Source organism: Schistocerca serialis, chromosome 5, assembly GCF_023864345.2.
Source record: "Schistocerca serialis cubense isolate TAMUIC-IGC-003099 chromosome 5, iqSchSeri2.2, whole genome shotgun sequence".
NCBI classification, from domain to species: Eukaryota; Metazoa; Arthropoda; class Insecta; order Orthoptera; family Acrididae; genus Schistocerca; species Schistocerca serialis.
This window is the reverse complement of record NC_064642.1, coordinates 466,038,549-466,051,411: the sequence shown is the minus strand read 5'-3', so window position 1 is coordinate 466,051,411 and position 12,863 is coordinate 466,038,549. Positions and strand designations below refer to the sequence as shown.

The window sequence follows — 12,863 nt, the reverse complement described above, 5'->3', positions numbered from 1 at the left end:
ACATTGTTGGAGACATTGCTGCTCAATCCTATCTCAATCCTTGAAAGTGGTCATCCACGTAGCATTCTGTGATGACGCACTGTTAGTTTCAGTTGTTCCTTCAGACGGTTTGTTCTGTCATGGTCATTGCATTTGAATTGCAATATCTGACAAGGATTTATGACTTCTTCTCGTAGATTACTCTAAGAGTTTATTCTTAGAGTTTACCACTAAGGATGTGGTTTTGTTTAGCCCTGTTCTGACGTTTTTACTTCACAGTATCATAGATCTGAGTATATGTACGTTATATATCTCTCATGAGATGCTTGACCTTCTATCCCTCCCTGTTCCTGCCAGTTCGATCTCACTCATTTTTCCTGCTTTACATTTTGACATAGAAAAGCAGTTTATCATATTATCTCATTATTTGTTTACCCGGCTTTGCTCGAAAGATGTTCAAAAGTGCACCTTCTGGAAGATTAAAATTGTATGCCAGCCTGGAAATCGAACCAAAGACCGTTGTCTTTTGCAGATAATCACTCTACCTACCAAGCTGTCCAAGTGCAGGTTTTCGTAGCTTCACAGTTGCCGGTACCTTTCTCCTCTTTACAAACTTCGCAGCAGGATTAACACTCCTGGAGGAAAAGACTTTCAGAGAAATGTCTTAGCTACAGCCTATGGTAGAGTCGGTGTAAGAAGCTCCCTGACACAATGGGCTGGGCATGGGTGCTTTGTGTGTCTACCTCAAACAGTCACGTAATGCGATTTTTTGAAGGTCTCTATGGCAACGTCTCAGTGTTACTGCGGCTCAACAGACAGCTATTGTTTTGCCTGCAGCTTTTAGCGCTTTACAGTCGAAAGTTGACAACAGTGCTGCCATCTGTCAGGGATCATCTTATTCCATCTGGACTATAGGCGTTTATTTCCAGAGTGAATGTAGCTAAGTCAGTAGAAGACCTGCCCACAAAAGGCACACCTCCAAAGTTCGAGTCCCGGCCCCACGCACAATTTTAATCTGAGTAAGTTTCAAATCATTGAACATTCTACTGCAGCATGAAAATTCATTCTGGGAACAATTAAGAGTGTTTCTGAGGTCTTTGGTTGCTGCAGTGGTGAGAGGCAAGTGAGCTGGGTCTTTATTGGAAAAGGTGAGTAATTTTCTCCACTGATGAAATATAGTCTGCGATTTCATCAATGGAAGGAAAGTTGAAGGTGAATGTCCTGTTGATGTAATTAGTGACAGAGCACATGCTTGGGCGGCTAAGAATGTGGGAATTATTGATAACCTGATTGAAAGTATCAACTATTTAGAGGAACAACGGAGAATTTTGACATTTCATTTAGACAATATGAATCCACTGTATCGCCCACAGTGTCATCTCACATTGGCGACTATATCATGTGTGAAAGAACTATTTGCGCAGTCCAGGTTGAGACTCAGTGCTCTAGCTGATGGGAACGACTGTGAACTGGAAATGCCTTTATGGACGTTCCCATCAGCCACAGTGCCGAGTATCAGCTTGGAATGCATGAATAGTAGTGCACCAAATGATAAAAACTACATAATTTCAAAACTTATAGGGAACGTTGAACGCTGTCACAGCTACTTCCGTGAAAACTCCAAATGTATAGAGTAGATCGAAATTAAATCATTTTCAACTCCCAGCTACAGCTAATATTTGGTTCCCCACCACCATATTGGAAATATCAAATGGGGCTCATGGGTTTGGGAAGCCGAGGTGCCTGAATCGTCAGGGTTGAGCTTATGTTGCCTGTATTTGCCGCAAAACTTTACATTGTTAATGGGTTTAGGTACAGTGCAATTTTGGCAAACATTTTTGGAATACAGTGATCAATAGATTATTATATTTTGACTAAAGTTCAGTCTTGATCACACAATTTATGTTTCAATGACATAGGTAACAGGTTTCGGTTATTTTTACATAACCATCATCAGACCAATGGCTCCCTTAGGATGGTTGGCGGAGCTCTCCTCAGCTGCTACATCAGTTGACTTCGTAGCAGCTGAGGAGAGCTCCGCCTACCATCCTAAGGGAGCCATGGGTCTGATGATGGTTATGTAAAAATAACCGAAACCGGTTACCTATGTCATTGAAACATAAATGGTGTGATCAAGACTGAACTTTATTCAAAATGTTAGGTACAGTAGTTTATCAATCATTCTCTTTGGTATTTTGTAGAATGTACGGTCACGATTGATATTTGTGATTCTGGTTGTACTTTTCCCCTGTATTTGTGACATTTGAAGAAAATCAGGATATTTACACTTTTTCAAATTTAAAGTTTCATATTGTGTAATACACTCCTGGAGCGCAGGGGAGTTGTAATAAATAGAATCATCCTCAAAATAATGCTTGGATTACTCACAATGGATAATAAATCTGTGAGACAATATCCCATTTCTGTTAAATCTATGGAGCCAAAAATCGTGGGTTCACGGTGGGCATGCTCAGCTATGCAAAAAATTTATGGATCAACTGGTTAATGGTTTTTTCTAGTATCATATTAAATACTGAAGGATGTAGAAGATTAAACATGTGAGTAGTATGCAAACAACTGCAGTTATTTAGCGTAATTCAAAATAAGTGTCAGTGTAAATGTTTGGACAATAACAGTGGCACATAGCAGACTGCTGCACATGATGCGTTTGAAGTAATTTATCTGGAAAAACAACTAGTCACTATCTGCATATTATCAACTAGAACACGTCATGATCCATTATTTAATTAGCTATGATGATAAGTAGAAAGAAACCTGACGTAATGAATGGATGACTGTAGGTGACGATTAGTAGTTTGTAGCCGAACTATAAACAAAATAAATTATAAACTTGATCATTAACTGAAGAATTTTATTACATGACAATATATGGGGATACTACCAGATGGAATACTACTGCTGTATAAGAAAGTAAGAGAGAGGCAAAGGTGTCTTACAATACATAAACATCTCTGCACAGTCTCCCCCTCCCCCCTCTGACATTACAGACATGCTCCCATCCCCTCCCACTACTCCTCACTCGCCAGACCACATGAATCCAGCATCAGTGGGATTGTGCTAAGATGTGTAAGTATGCTTAATCAGCAATCTCACAGGCGCCTGGAGATTTGTTCTAAATTTAAGATGTGTAACCAACAGTGACATCACGATTAGAATGGCCGACAGCTGCATATTCACATTGAAGCAATCTCAAAGCATGTCCTATTTTACTGAGTCAATGTAAATGTGTGTGCACTTCCTCAGACAAGCTGAGACTGGTTGACAATTGCACACACACACACACACACACACACACACACACACACACACACACACACACACACACACACACGCACACATTTAAGGTTTTATAATTTCACTGGGGCTAGATTTTGATAAATAATACACACATTTCTATTTATTTATTTATTTTATTTTGTTGCGTTTTTTTTAATCAGCTTGTGCAATGTACACTGTCAGCTTATGGTGTTATAGTATCATTTGAGATCTAGTAAATGACCCCAACTCTTAACATATGGCACACACACTGTCAAGGATGTAGTGTTATAATAGAGTTATAAGATCCAGCAACTGACACCTACTTTCAAATCATGACACATACACTGGGTGGTGTTAGAATACTACTTCATTTCCTGATGCCTATTTTTTGTTTAAACTGTCACTTCCTTGCCTACTTATCAATGACGTTTCCACTGTGTGACAGTATATGTTGGCGTTATCCTCAGATGATGGCATACATTTTGTACATGGGGGAACTTGTTACTATTTTAGTGTAACATGGTGATTTAGGGAGCAATTTGTTACAGTCTCATTTAATGCTCATCTGTAACTGAATATAAAATGGGAACCATTTGCCACAATTTCGTTGTATAATGATGATGTATGGGGAAAAGTATTACGTAGTCTCCACTAAGTAATAGCATAACTTAGCATTACCAGCCACAAACCATGGACCTTGTCGTTGGTGGGGCGGCTTGCTTGCCTCAAAGATACTGATAGCCATACCGTATGTGCAATCACAATGGAGGAGCATTTGTTGGGAGGCCAGACAAACGTGTGGTTCCTGAAGAGGGGCAGCAGCCTTTTCAGTAGTTGCCAGGGCAACACTCTTAATGATTGAATGACCTAGGCTTGTAACATCAACTAAAATGGCCTTGCTGTGCTGATACTGTGAATGGCTGAAAGAAAGGGGAAACTACAGCTGCATATTTTTCTCGAGAATGCAGCCCTGCTGTATGATTAAATGACAATGGCATCCTCTTGGGTAAAATATTCTGTAGATGAAACAGTCCACCATCCAGATCTCCGGAGTGAGAACTACTCAAGAGGATGTTGTCATCAGGAAAAATAAAACCACCTTAATCGGGCAGGTAGCAGAGAAAATTTAAAAAGGGGAATGGATAGGTTGAAGTTATGTGTACTGGGAGTGAAGTTCGGTGGTAGGAGGAACAAGACTTCTGGTCAGGTGAACAGACTGTTACAAATACAAAATCGAATAGAGGTAATGCAGGAGTAGGTTTAAGAATGAATAAGAAAATAGGAATGCAAGTAAGCTACTATGAACAGCTTAGTGAACGCATTATTGACGCCAAGATAGACACAAAATCAACACCTACCCCACCAGTGCATGTTTATATGCCAGCTAGCTCCACAAATGATGAAGAGATTGAAGAAATGTTTCATGCACAACAGATCATTCCACGAAAGACCATTACCCAATGACTGGAAAGTTGCGCAGGTCACACCAATATTTAAGAAAGGCAGTAGAAGTAATCCGCCAAATTACAGGTCCATGTCATTAACGTTAAATGCGCAACGGGATTTTGGAACATATGGTACGTTTGAACATTACGAACTACCTCGAAAAGAACGGTCTATTGACACACAGTCAACACGGATTTAGTAAACGTCGTTCTCGCGAAACACAACTAGCTCTTTACTTATACAAAGTGTTGAGAGCTCGACAAATGTTTTCAAATTGCATCAGTATTTTTAAATTTCCAGAGCGCTTTTGATACCGTTCCTCACAAGCAGCTTGGAATCAGAATGCTTGCTTAAGGAATATTGTCTCAGTTATGTGATTAGATTCGTGATTTCCTGTGAGAGGTCACAGTTCATAGCACTGACGGAAAGTCATCGAGTAAAACAGAAGTGATATCTAGCGTTCCCCAAGATAATGTTATAGGCCCTTTGCCGTTCCGTATCTACATAAACGATTTAGGTGGCTACCTGAGCAGCCGACTTCGGTTATATGCAGATGATGCTATCGTTTATGGTCTAGTGAAGTCATCAGAACATCGAAACCAATTGCAAAACGGTTTAATTAAGATATTTGTATGGCTCGAAAATCGGCAATTGACACTAAATAACGAAATGTGTGAGTTCATCCACTTGAGTGCTAAAACGAAACCGTTAAACTTCGTTTACACGATAAATCTATCAAAACTAAAGGACATAAACTCTACTAAATACCTAGGAATTACAATGACAAACAACGGAAACTGGGAAGATCACATAGAAAATATTGTGGGTAAGGTGAACCAAAGACTGAATTGTATTGGCAGAACACGTAGAAGATGCAATAAATATACTAAAGAGACTGCCTACACTACGCTTGCCCGCCCTCTTTAGGGGCACTGCTATGTGGTGTGGGAAACTCACAGATGGGATTGATAGGGTATGTCGAGAAAGTTCAAAGAAGGGCAGAATTAGAGAGAGAGTGTCACGCAAATGATGCAGGATTTGGGGCGGATATCAATAAAAGAAAGAGGTTTCTCGTTGCGACAGGATCTTCTCACGAAATCTCAATCGCCACATTTCTTCTCCGAATGCGAAAATATTTTATTGACGCCAGCCTATTAGGGAGAAACCATCATCATATTAAAATAAGGGAAGTCAGAGCTCACACAGAAAGATATAGGTGTTCGTTTTTTCAAAATGGTTCAATGGCTCTGAGCACTATGGGACTTAACTTCTGAGGTCATCAGTCCTCTAGAACTTAGAACTACTTAAACCTAACTAACCTAAGGACATCACACATATTGATGCCCGAGGCAGGATTCGAACCTGCGACCGGCCGGCGTGTTGGTTTTTTCCGTGCGCTGTTAGAGAGTGGAATAACAGAGAATTGAGGTAAAGGTATTTAACTGTGCTTTGTAGAGCAGCCATGTAGATGCAAATGTAGGTGCAGACATGATCCAGATAGTTAACGAAGACGAAAATTCAAACGTGATGGTTGACTGGAATTCGATAGCAGGAAAAGACAGAGAAGGAAAAATGATAAATGAAAATTGACTGGGGGGAAGGAGTGAAAGAGGAAGTCATCTGGTACAATTTTGCACAGAGCATAATTTAATCATCGCTAATACATCGTTTAAGAATCACGAAAGAAAGTTGTACACATGGAAAGACCTGGAGACACTGGAAGGTTTCGGAATGATTATATAATGGTAAGGCAGATACTTCGGGACCAGATTTTAAATTTTAAGACGTTTTCAGGTGCAGATATGGACTCTGACCACAATTTATTGGTTATGGACCATAGAATAAAACTGAAGAAATTGCAAAAAGTTTGGAAATTAAGGAGATGGGACATAGATACGTTGAAAAAAAGCGATCGTTGAGAATTTCAGAGAGAGTATTAGGCAATGGTTGAGAAATACAGGAGGAAGGAATACAGCAGAAGAGGAATTGGTAGCATTAAGATATAAAGTAGTGGCGGCAGCAGTGGATGAAGTAGGTGAAAAGACAAGGCCTGGTAGAAATCCTCGATAACATAGGAGATATTGAATTTAATTGATGAAAGGAGAAAATAAAAAAATGCAGCAAATGAAGCAGATGAAAGGGTATACAAAATTATAATTAATGAATTGATGGGGACGTAGATGTATACCGCCCACAGGAAAATTAAAGAAGCCTTTGGGGAAAAGAGAAGCAGCTTTACGAATATCATGAGCTCAGATGGAAAACCAGTCCCAAGCAAAACAGGGAAATCTGAAATATTGAAGGAGTATATAAAGGGCTTTTACAAGGGAGGTGAGCTTGAAGGGAATATTAGAGAAATGGAAGAGGATATAGATGAAGATGGAGATATCATACTGTGAGAATAATTTGACAAAGCACTGAAAGTCAAGTCAAAACAAGGCCCCAGGAGTAGACATTCTGTTAGAAACAAGTCGTAAGGAAAACAGGGAAAGCTGAAGTATTGAGGAAGTATATAAAGGGCCTATACAAGGCAGATGAGCTTGAAGGTAATAGTATAGAAATGTAAGAGGATGTAGATGAAGAAGGGATGGGAGATATGATAATTTGAGAACAATTTGGCATCAGGGACTGTTTGGCTGCTCCCGGCGGAAGTTGGAGTCCTCCCTCGGGCATGGGTGTGTGTGTTTGTCCTTAGGATAATTTAGGTTCAGTAGTGTGTAAGCTTAGGGACTGATCACCTTAGTAGTTAAGTCCCATAAGAAAAAAATAATAATCATTTGAAAGAGCAATGAAAGACATAAGTCGACACGAGGCACCAGGCGCAGGCATTCCGTCAGAGCTACAGATAGCCTTTGGAGAACCATTCATGACAAAACTCTCCAATTGGTGTGCAAGATGTATAAGACTGGTGAGAAACCCTCATACTTCAAGGACAATGTAATAATTCCAATTCCAAAGAAAGCAGTTTCTGAGAGGAGCGAAAATTTTCGAACTGTCAGTTGAATAAGTCGTAAATGGAAAACGCTAACATGAATTCCTTACAGAAGAATGGAAAACTAGTAGAACCGGGTCTCGGTGAAGGCCAGTTTAAAGTTCGGAGAAATGCTTTCACATGAGGCAATACTGACCGTACGACTTATCTTAGAAGATAGGTCAAGGAAAGAAAAACCTACGTTTATAGCATTTGTAGACTTAGAGAAAGCTTTTGACGATGTAGACTGGAATATGCTCATTGAAATTCTAATGTTATTAGCGGTAAAATACGGGGAGCGAAAGGTTAGTCACAACTTGTATAGAAACCAGACGACATTATAAGAGTCGACGGCCATGGACAGGAAGCAGTGGTTGAGAAGGGAGCGAGACAATTTTGAAGCCTACACCGATGTTATTCAGTCAGTGCACTGAGAAGGCAAGTAAAGGAAACCAAAGAAAAATTTGGAGTAGGAATTAAAGTCCAGCAAGAAGAAATAAAAACTTTGAGGTTTGCCAATGATACTGTAATTCTGTCAGAGACAGCAAAGGATATGGAAGACCAGTTGAGCGGAATGGACATTTTCTTGAAATGACGATGTAAGATTAACGTCAGCAAAAGTAAAGCAAGAATAATGGAATTAGTCGAATTAAGTCAGGTGATGGCGAGAAAATTAGATTAGGAAATGAGACACTGAAAATAGCAGCTGTGTTTTGCTATTTGGATAGCAAAGTAACTGATGACAGGTAAAGTAGAGAGGATATAAAATGCAGACTGGCAATGGCAAGAAAAGCGTTTTTAAAGAAGAGAGATTTGTTAACATCAAATACAGGCCGGCCGGTGTGGCCGAGCGGTTCTAGGCGCTTCGGTCTGGAACCGCGCGATCGTTAAGGTCGCAGGTTCGAATCCTGCTTCGGTTATGGATGTATGTGATGTCCTTAGGTTAGTTAGGTTTAAGTAGTTCTAAGTTCTAGGGGACTGATGACCTCAGATATTGAGTCCCATAGTGCTCAGAGACATCAAATACAGACTGAAATGTTAGAAAGTATTTTCTGAAGGTATTTGTCTAGATTGTAGGCCTGTACACTAGTGAAGCATGGACGATAAACAGTTTAGACACGAAGAGAATACAAGCTTTTGCAATGTGGTGTTACAGAAGAATGCTGAAGATTAGGCGGGTAAACCACGTAGCTAATGAGGAAGTACTCTCTCTGAGCACTATGGGACTTAACAGCTATGGTCATCAGTCCCCTAGAACTTAGAACTACTTAAACCTAACTAACCTAAGCACAGCACACAACACCCAGTCATCACGAGGCAGAGAAAATCCCTGACCCCGCCGGGAATCGAACCCGGGAACCCGGGCGTGGGAAGCGGGAACGCTACCGCACGACCACGAGCTGCGGACTGAGGAAGTACTGATCAGAACTGAGGAGACAAGAACTTTGTGACACAACTTGAGTAAAAGAAGGGGTAGATAATAGGACACATTCTGAGACATCAAGAGATCACCAACTTAGCATTGGAGGGAAGTGTGGAAGGGGGGTAAAAATCTTAGAGGGAGACCAATAGATACATACAATAAGCGGATTCGGAACCCTGTAGCTCGCAGTAGTTATTCATAGATGAAGAGGAGCGCAAAGGATAGAGTAGGGTGGAGGGCTGCATCAAACCAGTCTCCGGAGAAAACCAGCACCATCTAACAAAACCACCACTTGCAAAGTAGATTAGAAATCAAATTTATAATGTTGCTCACACAGCATATGTTTGCTTTATCGGGCAACAACAAAGTGGATGGTATCGTCAGAATGGAAATAATGAGGTCACTGTAAAAAAGTCATTAATTTGGCATTTATCTTGAAGGGATTGTCACATAGATTTCGTCGAAGTCGTTACGGCACATCTTGTTGATTCTAGGGTGATTCCACTTTGACAGCTAGATGGTCTAGATCTGTATTTTAGCAATATTTGAAGACCTAACAAAAGCGTTTTTCAGGAAATTCTTAATGATCAAACAATCCCAGATCAGAACAATAGTATGGTAGAAGTAATTTTTGACTTGGTGTTCACGATCCACATTTTTATTAAACTTCTTGTAAATTCAAATATACTTCTTCTCAATTGTCACATCATCAAGAAAACAGTTTTGTATCAATCTTTATACATTTGATTTCTACTTTAACAAAACACAAGACTTGACTGTTCTTTTACTAAGCGAAATAACAACTTAAGTTCTGCCAAAGTGAAACAAAGACTGCTCAGTGCGCATTCGCGCAAAAACGGTTACAAGTAAGTCAAAGATTATGACAGTCTCACAGAAATGAATAAACACAAGAACCATATCACTGTAATATATCGATACATCGGAGTACCTATACATTAATAAAACCAAATGTGAACATTGTCACAAAAATATGTCTGTTACTTCGCAGAAAAGTAGTACGATATTACTGGTTTCGAAAACTGGGGTTGGAGTGCCGTAATGGTCACGTAAATAAAGAACCACTACAACCACCACCACCACCACAACAACAACAACAACAACAACAGCATTACCAGGAGAAGATGACAAACAAATCGTACTCCAAGTAAAAGTTAACACACTATCATGGAGGCACTATAATTTTTGGGTGACTTTGAAAAGTAGCTGAAAGTGGAAACTTGAAAACATAGCAACTCTTCTGTCTTTCCTATGTGTATATGATTCTGTTTCATCAAAGAACCGTGTTTTTTGGACTGTGTGACAGCATAAGGCAGTCCTAACCAAGTGCAGCTTAACGTGAAAGTTAGACCAGTAGTGTCAATACACGAGCTCGTCTTTTTCACTGCTGTAGAACAGTTCAGTTGGAACTGTAATGTCACGATTGAATTGTACTCGAAATCCTTGCATAATAATGTAGACAGTTTTATTTTGGTACAATGAAGAATTTTTGCTGACGAATCTGTGTATCAGGTTACTGCTGACACAGGATATTTCACAAAATGGTTAAATGGCTCTGAGCACTATGGGACTCAACATCTTAGGTCATAAGTCCCCTAGAACTTAGAACCACTTAAACCTAACTAACCTAAGGACATCACACACACCCATGCCCGAGGCAGGATTCGAACCTGCGACCGTAGCAGCCCCGCGGTTCCGGATATTTCTCTTTCAGGCCCATAGACGTAGCATAAACAGTCACACTTGCGGAGTTTCCCGTCCACGATCTTCAGAATCTTTTGCAATCGCTCTGACGTGTTAAACTGAATGTAGTCTCAGAATTCGGGCACAGAGGTCACTCGTGGCCGCAGAAAGATATACCAGTACGACGAGTAGCTTGTGCTGTGGGGACGCATGCCTGCCAGGTGCGCTACATCAGCGTTTATGTTTTGCCGCTGTGTGGAGGAGAGGAGTGTGCTGAGACATGTAATTGGCCTCCATGCACGAGGATGCTGGTTCGGCCCTTTTTGTGCATCTCGGTAACGGGCTATATGGTGAAGTGACAGAGGTCTGTATTCCAGCAAAGTTCTGCCAATGATCCCATTTCCTTTTACCGCAGGACATGGCCGCAACCATCGTCACGGGCATGGGGAAACGACGTAATTTTCCGTCAAGAGTGTGACAACCAAAGAAATCTAAGTCATCAGAGATTGGTACAGCTACAGCATTTCTCGCCGCAGCAGAGCTAAATCCGCGGAGTAATGCAATAGCAGTCATTTCTAGAAATGCGTAATGAATTAAAAGTCTGTCGCTAGATTCCAGGAGGCGGCAAGTATCAAGACTACTTGACTACCTCTCGGACGCCTGAGGGCATAGGCGAAAAGTCCGAAAGCACTGCGTGTCATACAGCACGGCGATGAAAGACTAGGTACAACTTTTTATTCACTCAGCCCTCTTTTATTACAGTGCAACACAAATCTCATATCGCAGGAAAGTTATCACTCACCAGTAAAAGTTGTATTTTCATTTTGCTGCTCTTCTACTTTCGCCATTTCATAGACAAATGCATCTATGAGATCTCTCCTTTTCCCTGGCGTATATGTTGCCTTATGGTCTTCGATAATTGTCTGAAAAAGAAGAAGGTTTTTGTTATAACACTGAGAAGAAATTGTAACCTAAAAGTATATCCAGACCAATAAGAACAAGAGAGATAATAAAAGAAAATGTTGTTTCAAATAAAGCAAACAGGCAATAACAGCCTAGTATTTTAGAGGCCACAAAAACTAAGCAGCCCATTATTTTATCACTCATTAAGATGAAAGAGCCATTAAAACGGAACAGCCAACCAATATGTAGCCACTTGTTCAAAAGTATCCGAATGGTCTTAATTTTGCGCCGTATTCAGAAGTATCCGAATGACCTGTATTATTTATAAAAAGATAATGCCTTATTGGTGTAATTTCCAGTATTTCCACGACAAAAATATGTAAACAAACTTGCACACTGAAACGCGAGCACACACACACACACACACACACACACACACACATATATATATATATATATATATATATATATATATATATATATATATATACAGGGTGAGTCACCTAACGTTACCGCTGGATATATTTCGTAAACCACATCAAATACTGACGAACCGATTCCACAGACCGAACGTGAGGAGAGGGGCTAGTGTAATTGTTTAATACAAACCGTAAAAAATGCATAGAAGTATGTTTTTTAACACAAACCTACGTTTTTTAAAATGGAACCACGTTAGTTTTGTTAGCACATCTGAACATGAAAACAAATACGTAATCAGTGCCGTTTGTTGCATTGTAAAATGTTAATTACACCCGGAGACATGGTAACCTAAAGTTGACGCTTGAAACCTCCGACGTTCAGTTGCGTGTTGTAACAAACACGGGCCACGGTCGACGAGCAGCATCTGCAGGGACATGTTTACGATGACGACCGTGTTTACGAGTGTGGCTGTAGTGCACTGTTGTGGTTTGGTCTAGCTGTCGCAGTGTCCGCATATAGCGCTTGCTGCTATTGTTATTCTGCATTCGTCTCCGCACGCAGACCAATTGTAGTACACCTTGTTACCAGACGTCTGTGATAGTGTAGTGTTGTAGGAACTGTGACCATGGTGTATTCGAACTCTGAAAAGGCGGAGATGATACTCATCTACGGCGAGCATCGACGAAATGCAGCTGAAGCCTGCAGGGTGTATACAGAACGGTACCCGGACAGAGAGCATCC

At 40.4% G+C, this 12,863-nt stretch overlaps 1 protein-coding gene across 1 annotated transcript in view; it reads right to left on the bottom strand.

Annotated features, from left to right (window-relative positions):
* LOC126481999 (methyl farnesoate epoxidase-like) overlaps positions 1 to 12,863 on the bottom strand; it is a 90,885-nt gene that overhangs the window by 40,787 nt on the left and 37,235 nt on the right. Inside the window, exon 5 of the mRNA XM_050105965.1 lies at positions 11,602 to 11,722. Within this exon, the coding sequence (XP_049961922.1) occupies positions 11,602 to 11,722 (121 nt within the window). The remainder of the gene's footprint in view (positions 1 to 11,601; positions 11,723 to 12,863) is intronic.